The following is a 20788-nucleotide window of genomic DNA, read 5'->3' as shown; positions in this document are numbered from 1 at the left end:
AAACTATATGAACTCAGTGTAGATAAATGGTGTTTTGTCCATAGACGGCATGGTGTTTTTCTCAATACACGGAGAAGCCAAAGTAAGTACTAACACTACCAAGATACTTTCTGTCAAAGTATTTTTTCACAGTGGCCCCCACATATAGAAACATTAATTGGATGCATGATTTCCCCTGAAAAATTGCTATAAAAATCCATTCTGAGTTAGTGTTTTGGATATTTTTACCCCAATACTAAAAATAGTAATTTACTATGAATATAAAACCATATTCTTTTACATTTCCAGCCCCATCATAAACATTCTGTACCTCTTTATGAAAGTGTCCTCGGTATAGAAAAAATAGTTTGTCATATGTACAATATTTGAACGAGTATGTGTAAATACTTATGCATATGTAACCTGTGTCAAATCACATAGCTGTGTGTCATTATCACATACCATTTCAAACTGTCTTTGTTACTAAGTTCACTTGTGATCGTGCCTTTTAGTGTCAAGACTACATTAAAGTCATTTTATTTAATTACCTTGTAAATATTACTCTTACAACAGTGTGCATTATCCATATTCGATTGACTGGAGCCGGGTATATAGTCCCTTACCATTACAGAAAGGCTTTAATGTGTCAGGAGAGAAAGGGGCAGCTGTTTAAGTTCAGTACCATATTCCTTTATGAAGGCTAAATGGCAACGGTTTCATTATTGAAGCTTGTCCAATAATGAGGTTGACAGAAAGCTATGTTTCTTACCCTATGGTGGTGAGTCAGGGGGGAAATGGGTGTACTGATACAAAAAGAATCCATACCCAGACCCACAGATTCCCACATTTACTCCCCCAAATGTACATGGTCAAATTCCAAAGAATGGAATGTCTGCTTTTCTTACACACACACACACACACACGCGCACGCACACACACACACACAAAAAACTATTGATTTTCTGCTCCATTAAGAAAGCAAATCTTAGATATGTGTTTTTGGTTAAGTTAATTAGACTGTGCCCATTTTATGCTCATCTTTCTATTTTTCGTGTGAGTTATTTCAGAATATTTGGTTGCCAAATTAGCTGCCTAAACCATGGAACTTACTTTGTAGTATACCCCTCTGGTGACAACAGGCCATGAGGCTGAGTTCAAGACCTCTGGCCTGTTACATTACAAAATACTACAGAATTCAGTTCTCTCCGAAAAGACAAGGACATGAGAAAACTTACATTCTGGTCATAAGTGTTGTTTGATCCCCGTTCGTAATATAAATTCATGTTTGATCCATGTTCAACCAACCCTAATTTAGCATGCAGAATAACTTGTCATCACTCAGTTCTGAGGCTGCAGTCTAACTGTGTGTGGTTGGCTTAATATCCACTATAATCATGCAGCTAGTCAGTGCCTATCAGAGCTGACTGGCTCCTGGTGTTAGACCCACTTAACCATCCTCTCAGATCAATACAACACCACAGCTGCTTAGACACCGATTCCCAAACCTTTTTACTTCATGACCCACTAATTGAGGTGTCTTTTGAGTCGCGACCCACCATAAGGGTTGAGCGGTGCAAAAACATACAGACCAAATTTCCTGCAATTCTATACATCTTGACATGGAGATGAAATAAAATGCCATTTTAAAACTAATTTCCTGCAATTCTTCATGGAGCCTAATCGAATATTGCTGTTTTAAAGCCAATCTTTCTGAAATTCTATACATTTTGCCATGGAGCTGAGAGAAATGTTTTGCCGTTTTTAATGCAAATATTCTGCAATTCTACACATTTTGACATGGCTAATGCTGTGTTCATATGCTCAAACATAACAAAATCAATGGGGGCTTTTATTTTGTTGATTCCAAGTTCTCAAAGACTAGAGTATTATTAAAAAATATATAGGTCCCTTATCTTTTCTACATACTTTCTATTTGGTTTTAGTTGTTAAAGTTTACACTGAAAGTGTTTTTCCATTCCCAAAAATGAATATATATATAATTTATAATTTTGCAATGCACTAAAAATGTAAGCTAACGACCCACCTGGACCCCTGCCCGACCCACACTTGCTTAGACAACAGACAGAAAGGCAGACATCGCTCTTTTATCTAGATAATGAGTTTGTTTTTGTAGCCTGGCTGAGCTCAATTCAAATTGAAGGTAGTCAATTCAGGAAGTGATTTGAATTGCAAATTCTTAAATGTAAAAACTTTTGAAATAAATAGCTTGAACTTTTTTTCAGTTTATTGAGAATTCATTGAAAATAACTGCCCTTTTTTGATTATTTCAATTGTAATTGTAGTTTACCTCCTGAACTGACTGTTCTCAATTCAAATTGAACCCAACCCTGGTGAAAACCTCTGAATCAAACATCGGTAGACTTGAGTATAACTCAAACTTCAACAACATTCAGTGAATTACGTGAAAGTTAGAATGACTTATCACAAAGACAGAACTGAACAGTCACATGTAGAACTTATAATCTTCACCCTTCTCCACATCACCCCTCCCTTTCCACAGAGACCCCAATTTGCATGTAAACACTCAAAACACAAAATAAAAATACATGAACAATGAAAGTTTTTTAAAACAACAAAAAATACGAGATTTCCATTGAAAACGGTATGCATTTATAAATATATTGATTTCATCCAAACCTACTCTCAACTCTTTAAAAATAATAATTCTTTGGGTTGATCCTAACCAACAACCTTACCAACTGAGATGTCGAGAAGACATCTGCATAGGTTTGCACAGGGGCTCTAGATATGACTTTCCATACATAGACAGAGGTCAGAGGACTGTGCCAGTCTCATTCTTAAACACGCCATGACAGTTCAGACGCATCACATTTATCGACACACACTCTACAAATATGGAGTCACAGATACAGTCACCTCCAAAATTATTGGCACCCTTGATAAAGATTAGCAAAAAACATGTATAAATAATACAAATACCAAGCTATATTGTATGCAAAAAAGGAACATATGACACATAGTATGTGTCAAAATTATTGGCACCCCTAAAGATTGCATTATCATTCTACTTGTTTAAGTTCATCTCAGTTAAAGGAACTGTATTGTGGCCTTCCATGGCTTCCTGTTTCACTGGGGTAGAAAAATGAGGTAACAAACATGTAAAATCCCTTTGTCATCCATCACCACGAGGAAAGGCAAATGGCTGTTGACTTTCATAAATCAGGCAATGGTACAAAAAAACGACTGAAAACTCCAATATACCACTATTATGGACGAATACGTTTAAAACCATTGGAACAGTGGAAAACCTGCCTGGTAAGACCCAAGTGTATTTTGTACTACACACATTGAGGAAGATGGTTTGGGAGGCAAAAAAAAGTCCAAGGGCCACAGTTGGAGAATGACCGAACTTGGTCGCGTCTTGGGATCACCAAGTCTCCAAATATACAATTAAACGCCACTTCCTTTATTGAGAGCAACCAACAAATGTAAATGCCTGGAGTTTGTTAAATGGCATTGACCCTTGGATAGGAACCGGGTGCTATGGATCGAATGAGATTAAAACGGAGCTCTTTGGCCACGCACACCAGTGGTGGGTTTGGCCTCGAATGAAGGATGCATATGCAGAAAAGAACCTTGTACCTACTGTAAAATGTGGATGAATCTTTCAAGGTCCTGGAATGATCCTGTATGGAGGAATGGTCTCATAAAATATTAGAGAAAAAGGATAAGTGCTGTTATCCTCACAAGAGGGTGCACAACGTATTGAAAACAGTGCCAATAATTTCGACACCTATCTTTTTGAGATTCTTTGTTAATTACTTGAGCAAAATATTTTTTTCTAAGCAATTGTATTACTAAAATAATAATATATTTTCACATTTAATGAGCATACAATTTTTGTATTATTCATTTTATACTGTATTTTTTGCTCATCTTTATCAAGGGTGCCAATCATTTTGGAGGTGACTGTTTGTCTGGCCATTATGGAAGCTTGAAAATGAAGTGTCCACTATCATAAACTTTGAACCAATGGGAATGGCAGTAGACCTTCTATATTACTGTGATAGTATAGCTAAAGCACTCTGTCGGCCCTGTCAATAGGTTTTCCTGTCAAACTGGATTGGTGGTACCTGACTGAGTAGGTTACTAAATCAATATCATCTACATTTGTGTTCCAATTAATGGTCATTTGACAATTAACTGTAGCACAATATGGATGCCTTTGACTTGCCAAAGTTAGGCACTGCAGACGTATTGAGAGACCGTTTAGACTTCTCCTTTCTCAAGCGAATGTAAACAGTTCGGAGGATTTGGTCAGCGAGGAGGAATATACATGATGATGGCCATTGTACAGACAATGTTTGAAAATACTTTTTGTACGTCAAACGTACGCAAAACGTGACATTCTAACTGTAGAAAAAAGTCCACCTGGATAGAGGCTGCAGCTAAACGCCAGCGGCCCAGAGATTTATTCAGACGTCAGAGACTGACAAGAGGCCTGTGTAGAAATGTCCATGGACCTGAAACAGTCCTATAATCACTTTAGATAGGCTGGTTTTCATACATTCAGTGCTTGGTAAATGTAACTCTCCCTTGGTCATGCACTGGTTGCTCAGTTCGTATTGAGTATCTGAGGTAAACTTATGATTGATATGCATAAAGTGCTATGTTTATGGATTTACTGTGGCTTGATCTATACATTTATACTTTATACAGTGATATTCAAGGATGGACATTTGGTGTGTTGTGTTAACTCTATTAACCAATGCTATGGCACGACCATGATTGTGAAGTGCATACCAACCGAAAGAAATCCATCCATTGGATTGATTGGGAATAAGGCCTCTTTGTAAATCCCTGAATATATGAATAAAGCTGAGAACATGTCGGAGTTAGCTGTAACAATGCTGCTTCCCAACCAGAGGCTGGTTCTTGTCCCTCAATGAATGTTCCCTTACCCAGATCCCTGTCCCACTGTCCTAATCCCTCCACCCCAACGCCTTGGTGAGTCTCGTATTGAACACCCTCCCCAGACACCGTGGCATGTGGCAGTTCACAGGAGCCAGCCCTACTGTATACGTACACTCCCAGTCTGGGGTTTTGGAAGTGGGGTAGAGACACTGGGCGGCACTGCTAGGGAACCGTCCTCTTTGAAATATATGTAAGCCCAATGGGTGTTTATGAGATGGGAGCAAAGACCTTTGGATGTGTAAACGCTCGCACACATCACACTGAATGTGGATCTAATGTGGATCTAGCGTTCATCTGTCGATCGTTCAGTGCACTGTGTTTTAGGGACCACCCGCTATAGACGTCTGACTGCCGACATTTTCCACATGTAAAATCGGTGCACACTCGGTTCTCAAATTACGTTCAGAGGTGCCAAGTACTATCGGCCAGAAAGCACTACTGGTGTGAGTGAGCCCTAACAGTGTTGCTCACTCCTTCTTTAAGTGCCTTAACTCTCTGTTTCAACATCTTTAAGGTAGGACATGATGGGACAGATAAAGTGCAAAATGACCCTTGAACATCTTTAGCCCCCCCCATCTGATAGTGTGTATCACTGCCACTCAGTCTTTGCCTTTATTTTCCTCTACCTCTGCACTCTATTTGAATTATTCTTTTTCTCTCTCTCTTGCTTACTCGGGCCAGTCCAGAGGCGCTCAGTTCTTTTTGAAGAAGGAAAAGAGCCGCTTGTCTCCATCGGAGAGGCGATGGGCTCGTCTGGAGGACTGGCTGGAGGGGCCCCCGGAGGACCCAGCGAGGGAGTAGGGGGTCACCCTCCACTCCTCCTGGTGCTTTTCCATGAGCTGCTGATCAATCATACTGTGCATATCATCCTAAGAGAGAGAAAGACAGAATGAATGAGTGACAGAGAGAGAGAGGGTGTGAGCACAGTAGAGCGACAGAGAGATAAAGGGAATGTGAGGGGATGTTAAAGAGGACAAGGGTTTTTAGAGAAGAGAAGGAAGGCGTGACAGATTGGCATGGAAGTGGCTGGTTTTGGGTGATCAAATGGGTTAGAATGGGTGAGCGCATTTCTGTTGATTCAGCAGGCCATGGCATGGAATGGCTCAGCATGGCATGGAAGAGTGGCACAGGACAGGATCAGGCCGAGATGGCACACCTAGGCTCACCTCTAAGGCAGGAGGGGGGTACCACAGGGGAGAAAGGGTGGTACGGAAGCTGAGAAAGGCCACTAGATCAGAAACCACAAGAGCCACACAGTAAAGAGCCCTGAGGATGCAAACTGCAGCCAGGGAAAGAGAGAGGAAAGACCTGCTAGTTACGGGTGAGGATGGGAAGGGAAAGTCATACACTGAGTCCTCAATTTAGTTAGCTAGCTACTCGTCCTACTTGCTTAATTGTTTGTAGTATGTTCAATGAAAACCCATGGTTGAAACTCATTGAGGTTTCATTGAGGAGTGTATTAGTTCCTTAGACACTCGTGTAAATTGGAGACTCAGAGTACATACAGTATTGTACATGTTATCACACACACACACAGGACAGTGGTAAGTTAGAGGAGAGGACAGGATGTGGTGTGGAAAAGATCACCATACACACATTTTCAGTCCGCTAGTATACTCTTATTTAATGAATAAAATACAGTACAGATTAAGAATGATAATTACTGTGTGAATGTAATCATTTATACATGTTGTCATTCAGATACATATTTATATCTGTTATATATATACATATTCATATCTGTTATATATATATATATATATACACAGTGGGGCAAAAAAGTATTTAGTCAGCCACCAATTGTGCAAGTTCTCCCACTTAAAAATATGAGAGGCCTGTAATTTTCATCATAGGTACACTTCAACTATGGCATACAAAATGAGAAAAAAAAAATCCAGAAAATCACATTGTATGATTTTTTATGAATTTATTTGCAAATTATGGTGGAAAATAAGGATTTGGCCAATAACAAAAGTTTCTCAATAACTTTGTTATATACCCTTTGTTGGCAATGACAGAGGTCAAACGTTTTCTGTAAGTCTTCACAAGGTTTTCACACACTGTTGCTGGTATTTTGGCCCATTCCTCCATGCAGATCTCCTCTAGAGCAGTGATGTTTTGGGGCTGTTGCTGGGCAACACACTTTCAACTCCCTCCAAAGATTTTCTATGGGGTTGAGATCTGGAGACTGGCTAGGCCACTCCAGGACCTTGAAATGCTTCTTACGAAGCCACTCCTTCGTTGCCCGGGCGGTGTGTTCGGGATCATTGTCATGCTGAAAGACCCAGCCACGTTTCATCTTCAATGCCCTTGCTGATGGAAGGAGGTTTTCCCTCAAAATCTCACGATAGTTCATTCTTTCCTTTACACGAGTCGTCCTGGTCCCTTTGCAGAAAAACAGCCCCAAAGCATGATGTTTCCACCTCCATGCTTCAGAGTAGGTATGGTGTTCTTTGGATGAAACTCAGCATTCTTTGTCCTCCAAACATGACGAGTTGAGTTTGTACCAAAAAGTTATATTTTGGTTTCATCTGACCATATGACATTCTTCCAATCTTCTTCTGGATCATCCAAATGCTCTCTTGCAAACTTCAGACGGGCCTGGACATGTACTGGCTTAAGCAGGGGGACACGTCTAGCACTGCAGGATTTGAGTCCCTGGCGGCTTAATGTGTTACTGATGGTAGGCTTTGTTACTTTGGTCCCAGCTCTCTGCAGGTAATTCACTAAGTCCCCCCGTGTGGTTCTGGGTTTTTTGCTCACCGTTCTTGTGATCATTTTAACCCCACGGGGTGAGATCTTGTGTGGAGCCCCAGATCGAGGAAGATTACCAGTGGTTTTTGTATGTCTTCCATTTCCTAATAATTGCTCCCACAGTTGATATCTTCAAAACAAGCTGCTTACCTATTGCAGATTCAGTCTGTAGAGGACAGAAGAGCCTCTTAAAGAAGAAGTTACAAGTCTGTGAGAGCCAGAAATCTTGCTTGTTTTGGATTTTTTTTCTAATTTTGTCTGTCATAGTTGAAGTGTACCTATGTTGAAAATTACAGGCCTCTCATCTTTTTAAGTGGGAGAACTTGCACAATTGGTGGCTGACTAAATACTTTTTTGCCCCACTGTATATATATATCTGTTCGACAGCCCATTCAATTTGGCAGTCCATTCAGTAACAATGGAAATAAGTTGTTAAACATTATTGTGTTACCCTCGATTATTTTAAATACAGTGTTTACACATGTGGCTGAATTGTGTTTTTAAATCTAATCAAATAATAGCTCACACTATGAGTGGCCTAGCGTGCCCCCTCATGCTCCCTGACCTCTGACCCACCTGCCAGGCCTCCAGCTGCTGTGATAGGTTCAGCTTCTGCTGGATGGCGTCCAGGAGCTGGCTGTTCAGAGACATGATATCTATCTTACACTTGGCCAGCTCCGTCTCCACCACTTTCTTCCTGAAAGGCAGACAGACACACAGACATACAGCTTAGAGACAGACAACATCTCTTTGCTCTTATTCCGCTGAATCAGAGCTTGCTTATTTGGAGATGAATGTAAAAAGACTAATTGTTGTTATATGCTAGTCTATTACATTGGTAGTGATTTTACACAGGAAGCACATACAATTTGGTTGTGACCAGATGATGAGTTATGTTGTGTGGTCTTACTTGGAAATAGCGTCGTCTCGGTCTTGTATAGCACTTTGGAGCTGTTCACTGGGGTCTCGTGCTTCAGACATGGCCCTCATGCGCTCACTCTCCTCCTGTACAGAGCACATCTCCACAGAAAACGTTGCCATCTGCAGGACAGGGGAGGAATGACACAAGCAACACTTATCAAACACATTGTCAGCCTCATAAATAAGAAATCCCATCGAATGTGTCTCGCTTGAATAATAACACTGTGCTGAAGTGATCTTGTTGGAGAACAACAGCGATGATGAAGCTCTGTGTGCAGTGGTACCTGATTATGGAGTTGTAGAACCTCTTCTTGGCTGTTCCGTGTTCTATCCTGCTCTGTTTCGTACAGCTCTCTCACTCCTCTCAGCTCTTCCCCAAGCTTTCGAACTTGGTCCTCTAGAGCCTCCTCGTCACTCCGCCGAGAACCCTGTTCACACACAACCACAACAACAGACACACAGGTTCGTTATATTGTGATTTCCACTCAATTGTAATTTTGGCTTGTTTTGAATAGTTCACACTCTTTATTAGATGCATGGAGGAACTATACACGGAGTGTACAAAACATTAGGAAATCCTGCTCTTTCAATGACAGACTGACCAGGTGAATCCAGGTGAAAGCTATAATCCCTTATTGATGTCACTTGTTAAATCCACTTCAATCAGTGTAGATGAAGGCGAGGAGACCGTTTAAATAACAGTTTTTAAGGCTTGAGACAATTGAGACATGGATTGTGTTATGTGTGCCATTTAGAGGGTGCCTTTGAACAGGGTATGGTAGTAGGTGCCAAGCGCAACGGTTTGAGTGTCTCAAGAACTGCAACGCTGCTGGGTTTTCATGCTCAACAGTTTCCTGTGTGTATAAAGAGAGGTCCACCACTCAAAGGACATCCAGCCAACTTGACACAACTGTGGGAAGCATTGGAGTCATGTTGTAGTCCATGCCTGATTAATTGAGGCTGTTCTGGGGGAAAAAGGGGGTGCCGTGCAACTCAATATTAGGAAGGTGTTCCTAATGTTTTACACTCAGTGTATAGTATATCTGGTCAGTATTTTTCATATATGTGTGTGAAAGGTCCGTACCGTGGACTCATTGCCATCTAGCAGGTTCTGTGTGAGTCTGCGTAGCTCCAGTAGACTGGCATGTAGGCTCCCCATGGGAACGTCCTTGGCTGAGGATGTCTCAGAGGACTCGTCCATGGAGGAGTCTGTGGACAGGGCCGAGTCTGTGATGTCGTTGCCTCGCAGGTGGGAGACGAGAGAGCGCACCTGGCAGTAGGCTTCCCACAGCTGGAGACGCAGCTGGAGACAGAGAGGGAAAGCTGCTTAGCAAAGACCACTGATAATAATTAGTTGGTGGGTGCTTACATTTCACCTATGTATAAGTATGTATTAACACACGTGTCAATTGGCCAGGGTCACCATTGTCCAGCATCCCTGAAGCAATTATGGTTACATTTTTTGACATTGTCTGCTTAGGGTTTCAAACGAGCAACCTTTCGGTTACCGGCCCAATGCTCTAACCACTAGGCTACCTGCTGGTTACCGGCCCAATGCTCTAACCACTAGGCTACCTGCTGGTTACCGGCCCAATGTTCTAACCGCTAGGCTACCTGCTGGTTACCGGCCCAATTCTCAAACCGCTAGGCTACCTGCTGGTTACCGGCCCAATGTTCTAACCGCTACGCTACCTACTGGTTACCGGCCCAATGCTCTAACCGCTAGGCTACCTGCTGGTTACCGGCCCAATGTTCTAACCGCTAGGCTACCTGCTGGTTACCGGCCCAATGTTCTAACCGCTAGGCTACCTGCTGGTTACCGGCCCAATGTTCTAACCGCTAGGCTACCTGCTGGTTACCGGCCCAATGTTCTAACCGCTAGGCTACCTGCTGGTTACTGGCCCAATGTTCTAACCGCTAGGCTACCTGCTGGTTACCGGCCCAATGTTCTAACCGCTAGGCTACCTGCTGGTTACCGGCCCAATGTTCTAACCGCTAGGCTACCTGCTGGTTACTGGCCCAATGTTCTAACCGCTAGGCTACCTGCTGGTTACCGGCCCAATGCTCTAACCGCTAGGCTACCTGCTGGTTACTGGCCCAATGTTCTAACCGCTAGGCTACCTGCTGGTTACTGGCCCAATGTTCTAACCGCTAGGCTACCTGCTGGTTACCGGCCCAATGCTCTAACCGCTAGGCTACCTGCTGGTTACCGGCCCAATGTTCTAACCGCTAGGCTACCTGCTGGTTACTGGCCCAATGTTCTAACCGCTAGGCTACCTGCTGGTTACCGGCCCAATGTTCTAACCGCTAGGCTACCTGCTGGTTACCGGCCCAATGTTCTAACCGCTAGGCTACCTGCCGTCCATATAAAGTGTTTGGCTGCGATGGCCAGGAATCGAATCCAGGCCAATTGTTTGGAAGATAGCTATGCTCACCACTATACCACCACTGTGTGATACACTGTAAATCACATATAGAACAACAAGGATTATCTGTATGCCACTCTCTCTCATCAACAGTGTTATGTGCATATGCACGTACCTGCTCCCTCTCCTGTTCCTGCTCCTCTTGCTCCATGCTCTGTTCTATCTCACAGAGTAGGCTGGCAGGGTTTGGGCTGAGGCCTTGGAGACTTCTCTCCTCTGTGAACTCCTCAAAGCGGGCACTCAGATGTCTGTGGGACACCCGTACCTCCTGGAGCTCCAGCTGGCTCTGCCGTAACTGGACATGTACAGCAGTCAACAAACTGGTCAACACAGTGGTCAACACAGTGGTCAACACAGAGCCCTGATACCATACAGATCAATACAACACACTCAGAAGTACTCGTACTGTACAGATATCTATACACCAACATACACACTCACACATTACACAGGAATATTATGACACAGTACAACAGTTCTATCAAAACCCCTAAAGAATGTCAGAGATCGTACCTGTGAGACCTTCTCGTGGTACTGTTTCTCCAGCACTAGCGTCCCTTCCCTCAGGTCGTCAACAGTGTTCTGCAGTAGCTCGTTTTCCTCTAGTACGCCGTTAACCTGATCCTCCAGCTCTCTCTTACGCTCCGACAGCATCTTAATCTGACAAAATACATAACCCCAATAGCCAAGTTACACATTGTGCTATGGAACCAAGGACAGATAGGAGAAACTGTTTTGGTAGCTATCTGCACTCAGTGTTTGCCCTCTAGTGTTAACCTGTTTCTTTCCTGACTCGGAGGAGAGTTCAAATGTTCCAGAAGATTAAAGTACTCCCCCTGGTCCAAAGAATGTTTGTTGCCTAGCATAGGCGATTAGGAGTAGGCGGTTTCTGCCTCCCTCACATACAGGAATGTCTCTGTGATAAGTTGATATTCCAAATAAACCTGATAACAGTCTATTCCTTCATCAGTCTATACTGTACAGTGGACTGAAGGCTAACATTGCACGAACACCGCACATGTCTAGAGATGCAAGGCGAGTTTGTGTGTAATATGTTCGGTAGCCGCCCGAGCAGCTTACTCTATTAAACAAACATCAGCTCTTGTTCTTTCTCGTTATCCCCCAGCCATGCTTTGACCTACGTCTGTTGATCTCCTTCGCAGCGCAGGAGGCTGACATTGCGTGTACAGATCAGCTCACTGACTTTGCCATCGTGTGGACATCTTTGTAGCTTTATGTTCTCTGTGTGTCCTTCAGACATTTTGGTTGACATTGCTGTGATTTTCTTTGTCTAGCAGGACTGTGACATATTCATCCTTGTCACATTAAGAACGCCCGTTGCAATCCTGCGAACACCCAGACATTGCAGTATATCTGAGCTAAATATAGAACGGTATTGTTTTCACCCAATTACAGCGCGGTCTCCGCAGTGGGTTATTCCTCTCCAATAAGACCCACTTTAAAAGAGGAGGCTTCAGAGAGATATTATATACTGTACGTCATGGTATCATCCTATGACCCTGAGCTAAATGGCTGATATTACACATTACTGATATTACTGTGTATTCCCCTGCTAGGCTACAGTATCTCACACTCCATAGCAGTACAGTGGGACATGTACACACATGTGACATGCAGCATGCAGACAAACCAATATAACCACTCACTTCCAGCCCTTGCTGCTCCAGTCAAGAGGAAGGATTCAATCATGGTATTAGAAGAGTGGAACAGGGAATGATTGATAGAAAAGGAGGAAAAACAGATTTGTATATTTGTTCACTTAACTCAACTGTTTGAATTAGTTTGATAGCAAGCACAACTTGAGGTGTGCATATTCTAACATCTCAGGATATTACTTTTTCAAACCCCCACAGCATTTTAAAAGAACATTTTAAATAAACAACACTTTTGATAATGACTGGGGATATATTTCATAGGTAATATCTGTCAAGTTGAAATACATTTTAAGGAAGGTATCCCTAGTCTCCCCAGTCTCGCCTCAGCCGGCAGGCTCCCTAGTCTCGCCTCAGCCCGTAGGCTCTCTAGTCTCGCCTCAGCCCGTAGGCTCCCTAGTCTCGCCTCAGCCCGTAGGCTCTCTAGTCTCGCCTCAGCCCGTAGGCTCGCCTCAGCCCGTAGGCTCTCTAGTCTCGCCTCAGCCCGTAGGCTCTCTAGTCTCGCCTCAGCCCGTAGGCTCTCTAGTCTCGCCTCAGCCCGTAGGCTCTCTAGTCTCGCCTCAGCCCGTAGGCTCTCTAGTCTCGCCTCAGCCCGTAGGCTCTCTAGTCTCGCCTCAGCCCGTAGGCTCCCTAGTCTCGCCTCAGCCCGTAGGCTCCCTAGTCTCGCCTCAGCCCGTAGGCTCTCTAGTCTCGCCTCAGCCCGTAGGCTCTCTAGTCTCGCCTCAGCCCGTAGGCTCGCCTCAGCCCGTAGGCTCTCTAGTCTCGCCTCAGCCCGTAGGCTCTCTAGTCTCGCCTCAGCCCGTAGGCTCTCTAGGCTCGCCTCAGCCCGTAGGCTCCCTAGGCTCGCCTCAGCCCGTAGGCTCCCTAGGCTCGCCTCAGCCCGTAGGCTCCCTAGGCTCGCCTCAGCCCGTAGGCTCCCTAGGCTCGCCTCAGCCCGTAGGCTCCCTAGGCTCGCCTCAGCCCGTAGGCTCCCTAGGCTCGCCTCAGCCCGTAGGCTCTCTAGTCTCGCCTCAGCCCGTAGGCTCTCTAGTCTCGCCTCAGCCCGTAGGCTCTCTAGTCTCGCCTCAGCCCGTAGGCTCTCTAGTCTCGCCTCAGCCCGTAGGCTCTCCAGTCTCGCCTCAGCCCGTAGGCTCTCCAGTCTCGCCTCAGCCCGTAGGCTCTCCAGTCTCGCCTCAGCCCGTAGGCTCTCTAGTCTCGCCTCAGCCCGTAGGCTCTCTAGTCTCGCCTCAGCCCGTAGGCTCTCTAGTCTCGCCTCAGCCCGTAGGCTCTCTAGTCTCGCCTCAGCCCGTAGGCTCTCTAGTCTCGCCTCAGCCCGTAGGCTCTCTAGTCTCGCCTCAGCCCGTAGGCTCTCTAGTCTCGCCTCAGCCCGTAGGCTCTCTAGTCTCGCCTCAGCCTGTAGGCTCTCTAGTCTCGCCTCAGCCTGTAGGCTCTCTAGTCTCGCCTCAGCCCGTAGGCTCTCTAGTCTCGCCTCAGCCCGTAGGCTCTCTAGTCTCGCCTCAGCCCGTAGGCTCTCTCTCGCCTCAGCCCGTAGGCTCTCTAGTCTCGCCTCAGCCCGTAGGCTCTCTAGTCTCGCCTCAGCCCGTCTCTCTAGTCTCACCTCAGCCTGTAGGCTCTCTAGTCTCACCTCAGCCTGTAGGCTCTCTAGTCTCACCTCAGCCTGTAGGCTCTCTAGTCTCACCTCAGCCTGTAGGCTCTCTAGTCTCACCTCAGCCCGTAGGCTCTCTAGTCTCGCCTCAGCCTGTAGGCTCTCTAGTCTCACCTCAGCCCGTAGGCTCTCTAGTCTCGCCTCAGCCTGTAGGCTCTCTAGTCTCACCTCAGCCTGTAGGCTCTCTAGTCTCACCTCAGCCTGTAGGCTCTCTAGTCTCGCCTCAGCCCGTAGGCTCTCTAGTCTCGCCTCAGCCCGTAGGCTCTCTAGTCTCGCCTCAGCCCGTAGGCTCTCTAGTCTCGCCTCAGCCCGTAGGCTCTCTAGTCTCGCCTCAGCCCGTAGGCTCTCTAGTCTCGCCTCAGCCCGTAGGCTCTCTAGTCTCGCCTCAGCCTGTAGGCTCTCTAGTCTCACCTCAGCCTGTAGGCTCTCTAGTCTCACCTCAGCCTGTAGGCTCTCTAGTCTCACCTCAGCCTGTAGGCTCTCTAGTCTCACCTCAGCCTGTAGGCTCTCTAGTCTCACCTCAGCCTGTAGGCTCTCTAGTCTCACCTCAGCCTGTAGGCTCTCTAGTCTCACCTCAGCCTGTAGGCTCTCTAGTCTCACCTCAGCCTGTAGGCTCTCTAGTCTCACCTCAGCCTGTAGGCTCTCTAGTCGTGTCATGTGCTGGTTGGTGGAGATGCTCTTCTCTCTGAAGTCATCCCGTAACGAGTGGACCTGAGTGGACAGCTGCCTCTCCACCTCTGTAGCCTGGAGACGAAACACACCCCAGAAACAGGGTGTTGGCACAAAAGACATGAATAAATATTTGAATAACATGTTATTAATAAAAATTCAACTTTATTCACTCCCTCAGGGGCATTACCAGATTACAAATAAACATCTTCTGCATAGAATACAAAGTGCATAAGGGTAGTGTTGTAAAGTCATAATTCAGAACAGTAGTATTATGCAGTCTGTTGTTCAGTGTAGAGCAACTCCTGTTGTTTGTTGCTGCTTTGAGTGCGTCTCTCAGCAAGGAGCCTCGTGTTCACCACAGCTCTGGGAACATAACTCATCCCTCCAGCGCTTGATTCAGAGCAGCGTGACGTCACTCCTTATGCACAACAATACTGACACACAATGAAATGTTCCGCTGATTCGGTGAGCGAGTTCATTAGAACGTGCGTTGAAGATGTCATTCCCATAGCAACGATTAAAACATTCCCAAGCCAGAAACCGTGGATTGATGGCAGCATTCGCGTGAAACTGAAAGCGCGAACCACTGCTTTTAATCAGGGCAAGGTGACCGGAAACATGACCGAATACAAACAGTGTAACTAATCCCTCTGCAAGGCAATCAAACAAGCTAAGCGTCAGTATAGAGACAAAGTAGAATCTCAATTCAACTGCTCAGACACAAGAGGTATGTGGCAGGGTCTACAGTCAATCACGGACTACAAAAAGAAAACCAGCCCCGTCACGGACCAGGATGTCTTGGTCCCAGGCAGACTAAATAACTTTTGCCTGCTTTGAGGACAACACAGTGCCACTGACACGGTCCGCAACTAAAACATGCAGACTCTCCTTCACTGCAGCCGACGTGAGGAAAACATTTAAACGTGTCAACCCTCGCAAAGCTGCAGGCCCAGACAGCATCCCCAGCAGCGCCCTCAGATCATGCGCAGACCAGCTGGCTGGTGTGTTTACGGACATATTCAATCAATCCCTATCCCAGTCTGTTGTTCCCACATGCTTCAAGAGGGCCACCATTGTTCCTGTTCCCAAGAAAGCTAAGGTAACTGAGCTAAACGACTACCGCCCTGTAGCACTCACTTCATCATGAAGTGCTTTGAGAGACTAGTCAAGGACCATATCACCTCCACCCTACCTGACACCCTAGACCCACTCCAATTTGCTTACTGCCCAAATAGGTCCACAGACGATGCAATCTCAACCACACTGCACACTGCCCTAACCCACCTGGACAAGAGGAATACCTATGTGAGAATGCTGTTCATCGACTACAGCTCGGCATTTAACACCATAGTGCCCTCCAAGCTCGTCATCAAGCTCGAGACCCTGGGTCTCGACCCCGCCCTGTGCAACTGGGTACTGGACTTCCTGACGGGCCGCCCCCAGGTGGTGAGGGTAGGCAACAACATCTCCACCCCGCTGATCCTCAACACTGGGGCCCCACAAGGGTGCGTTCTGAGCCTTCTCCTGTACTCCCTGTTCACCCACGACTGCGTGGCCACGCACGCCTCCAACTCAATCATCAAGTTTGCTGACGACACAACAGTGGTAGGCTTGATTACCAACAACGACAAGACGGCCTACAGGGAGGAGGTGAGGGCCCTCGGAGTGTGGTGTCAGGAAAATAACCTCACACTCAACGTCAACAAAACTAAGGAGATGATTGTGGACTTCAGGAAACAGCAGAGGGAACACCCCCCTAGCCACATCGATGGAACAGTAGTGGAGAGGGTAGTAAGTTTTAAGTTCCTCGGCGTACACATCACAGACAAACTGAATTGGTCCACCCACACAGACAGCATCGTGAAGAAGGCGCAGCAGCACCTCTTCAACCTCAGGAGGCTGAAGAAATTTGGCTTGTCACCAAAAGCACTCACAAACTTCTATTACTGCCTGGTACGGCAATGCTCCGCCCACAAACATCCTCTCCAGGGGTAGTGAGGTCTGCCAACGCATCACCGGGGGCAAACTACCTGCCCTCCAGGACACCTACACCACCCGATGTGGTCCTTCTGTAGCTCAGTTGGTAGAGCATGGCGCTTGTAACGCCAGGGTAGTGGGTTCGATTCCCGGGACCACCCATACGTAGAATGTATGCACACATGACTGTAAGTCCTTTGGATAAAAGCGTCAGCTAAATGGCATATATTATTATTATTATTATTATTACAGGAAGGCCATAAAGATCATCAAGGACAACAACCACCCGAGCCACTGCCTGTTCACCCTGCTATCATCCAGAAGGCGAGGTCAGTGCAGGTGCATCAAAGCTGGGACCGAGAGACTGAAAAACAGTTTCTATCTCAAGGCCATCAGACTGTTAAACAGCCACCACTAACATTGAGTGGCTGCTGCCAACACACTGACTCAACTCCAGCCACTTTAATAATGGGAATTGATGGGAAATGATGTAAAATATATCACTAGCCACTTTAAACAATCCTACCTAATATAATGTTTACATACCCTACATTATTCATCTCATATGTATATGTATATACTGTACTCTATATCATCTACTGCATCTTTATGTATTACATGTATCACTATCCACTTTAACTATGCCACTTTGTTTATATACTCATCTCATATGTATATACTGCACTCAATACCATCTACTGTATCTTGCCCATGCCGCTCTGTACCATCACTCATTCATATATCCTTATGTACATATTCTTTATGCCCTTACACTTGTGTCTAAGGTAGTAGTTTTGGAAGAGTTAGCTAGATTACTCGTTGGTTATTACTGCATTGTCGGAACTAGAAGCACAAGCATTTCGCTACACTCGCATTAACATCTGCTAACCATGTGTATGTGACAAATAACATTTGATTTGATTTGACAACATATTGTCCACACACACTAATGCCCCTTACATACTTCACATGGCGCAATTTACACATTTTTATTTTATTTAACATTTATTTAACTAGGCAAGTCAGTTAAGAACAAATTCTTATTTACAATGACAGCCTACCCTGCCCAAACCTGGACGACGCTGTGCCAATTGTGCGCCGCCCTATGGGACTCCCAATCACGGCCGGATGCAATACAGCCTGGATACGAACCAGGGACTGTAGTGATGCCTTTTGACTGCTGCGTCACTCGGGAGCCCATGGTGAGACACGTTCTGAGTGAGTAACCCACATTGTAAATGCTTTGAGTGCCATTTGATTTGACACGATGTCGCCTCTGAGTCACCACAGTGTTCCTGGAACTGGTACATTCCGCTGCGCAGTATAACTGTTCCTGTGAAAGCACAGGTTTGAGTAACTCTTGGCCTTTAGAATCTGGAATGTTCCATTTGAAGCTGGGCCCCTCCTTCTGAGTGCAGCAGAGTGCAGGAGAAGCCCCTTCCCTGGCTGAGATCATTGGACTGTTCTGATCACCCCACTGCCTACCGGCCGAGCGCAGATCGCAAAGTCAGACCGACAGAACTTCATTAGCATAAGTGAGGCTGCACTCAGGAAGCCCAGACTCTGATTGTCATCATCGCTGCCATGGTAATGGACGGTGGAATCCGGGACACCACTCCCTCACTCCTCTCCAGCCTCTGCACTGAGAAAAATAAATGCCATATAACAAAGCAATCATTGATTTATTCACTGGAGACAAAGTCAACTTAACAGATCTTACTGAGAATATAGAGACCTGATAAACTGCCCGTACACACTGTACGATGCGTTTACACAATCCTCTGACTACACTATTTCACTCCATCATGGCACTTCAGTATCTAGAATCTAGTAGCTCGGTGTCCTCATTAGAGATTCTAGAGAACACTCATCCAACAGGTTGATTCCTGTCCACAATCAAAGGTCAGGTGTATACTACCTCTGACAAATAAGAACCAGGTGGAATCAAATCTCGACATGGGTTTGCTACAAAGATCATATCCGTGGCAGGATGTTCGATATGTTTGCCTCTAGGTAGCAGTGTGGTATTTCTCGGTTATTTCAGTCAGTGGTTGCAGTGTTGGCCACACTGGTGACTGGTGAGGCCTTGGTGAGTAGGGACTGCATGAGACAGGTCAGAAGAAGGCTACAGCCTCTCTCTAATGCCAAGTCCTAAACAGTGTTATCTTTTCTTCTACAGTAAGTCTACTGTAAGTGAATTTAAGATTTATGTGAGAGGGTAATTGTTTCTCCATTGGACAGCTGTTTGAGTTTTGGAAACCAGCGTGGCGTAGTGTTTTTTGGAACGCTTTTAAGGGTGAAGAGAGATGTCCACTGTAATGTCTGCTGTAAAAAAAAAAAAAATGGGCTACTTCCATTCACACTTGATGCACTTGTGTCCTTAAATAACTCAGAGAGGAGTTGTACTATTGATGTATTCTGTCTGGGTAACCAAGGGCAGAACAATCTGTAAACTAGACACTTTCAGTTGTACCATATCACTGCTCCAACACAGGAAGAGTTTGGTCCGTGCACTGTGCTTGCAACAAGAAGGAAAAGTTTTTGTTGTGGCTCTTTCACAAGTATTGAATCCCTTCCACATCAAAGTCCATGTACCACTTTTTCATAATGGCATCTTGTTGTCCCCAGTGATGCGTGGAATGAATGATATGTAGCCTACACTAAATGCAGAATCATATTCACTTTGATGCATTTATAGACATTCAGACATAGTGTACAACACACCAGCTCTACTCTGCCATTCGGAATGTGCTTCACATTATCCTAACCAGGCCAGGATGATGCATACAGCTCTTCCTCTCTGACCTGACTGATGGATCGCTCCTCAGTGGATGTCTATACAGAGCCCAGTCACAGTGGGAACGTGACATTTGACCCAGTATCACACTGCGCCTGGCAGATTGAGATCACAGGAGAAACAGGATATTTCACTGTGGTTTGCCAGATTTACTGATATTTCCCTTAATCTGAGCGTCAAATCCTCAGATCCAAGATCAAGCATTATCAGTACATGGGGGAAAACGGACTATTGCGACAGAATCCAGGCCAACAAACTAGGGCTCAATCAACTGAGGGACAAGCGTAACGCTCATTCTTCCTCCAGAGTCCAGACACAGAGGTAACTTGTGCCAAGTCATTATCTTTCAAAGGGAGAATCACAAGATTCTCAAAACTGTTTCATTTACACTAGTCTTTGATTGGAGAGGAAACATATCTTTGCTACATACAAACCTAATCCATAGCGTATGTATAATACAAGAACGTAACAGATTTTCGGAGGTTTCCGGTCTAATGTTCTTGCTTACGCCTATGTGAAATTGAGAGGGGCTTGTATCCTCTTATTTTTTAACATAGCTAATTAAGTCAGGGATTTCCAATGGCTTATCTGTATCCTCTTTCTCTCCTCAGGAAGCAGAACATACTGTACAGTTTAAGCTACAGTATTACACGTATGGTTGAAGATGACTCACAAGTCAATGTGTGTACATGTCAGGGGGTCTGTGTTGCAACCTGACATTGGGTTGACTGTACAACACACAGAGATGCAGAGCACATTTCCATGGCAACACATGGAATCTCACATGTGACACCCGGGTTGTCATAGCAACCAGAGAGAGCGAGACATGACTGTTGGAGCTGTGTGACTTGGTGGCCATATTTCTGCCATTTCCCTTAGTCATAGCACGGTGTACACTAGTGTATGGACCCACACTCTTAGAAGTAAAGGAGCCTGGAAGAATCTTTTGGGATTCTAAAAATTGTCACACAGGGGGAACCTATCTAAT

At 45.3% G+C, this 20788-nt stretch overlaps 1 protein-coding gene across 1 annotated transcript in view; it reads right to left on the bottom strand.

Moving 5' to 3' along the window:
- Positions 1-478: 478 nt before the first annotated feature.
- Positions 479-20788, bottom strand: part of LOC118358225 (BICD family-like cargo adapter 1) — a 32831-nt gene continuing 12521 nt past the window's right edge. Inside the window, exons 3-10 of the mRNA XM_035735799.2 lie at positions 14982-15098; positions 11550-11696; positions 11152-11331; positions 9695-9913; positions 8895-9038; positions 8600-8730; positions 8266-8386; positions 479-5804 (exon numbers count right to left, since the gene is read on the bottom strand). Coding sequence (XP_035591692.1) covers positions 5628-5804; positions 8266-8386; positions 8600-8730; positions 8895-9038; positions 9695-9913; positions 11152-11331; positions 11550-11696; positions 14982-15098 — 1236 coding nt within the window. The 3' untranslated portion in view covers positions 479-5627. The remainder of the gene's footprint in view (positions 5805-8265; positions 8387-8599; positions 8731-8894; positions 9039-9694; positions 9914-11151; positions 11332-11549; positions 11697-14981; positions 15099-20788) is intronic.

This window comes from Oncorhynchus keta, chromosome 25 (genome assembly GCF_023373465.1).
Source record: "Oncorhynchus keta strain PuntledgeMale-10-30-2019 chromosome 25, Oket_V2, whole genome shotgun sequence".
NCBI lineage: Eukaryota > Metazoa > Chordata > Actinopteri > Salmoniformes > Salmonidae > Oncorhynchus > Oncorhynchus keta.
The sequence above is the reverse complement of the archived record's forward strand: the minus strand, read 5'-3'. Positions and strand labels throughout refer to the sequence as shown.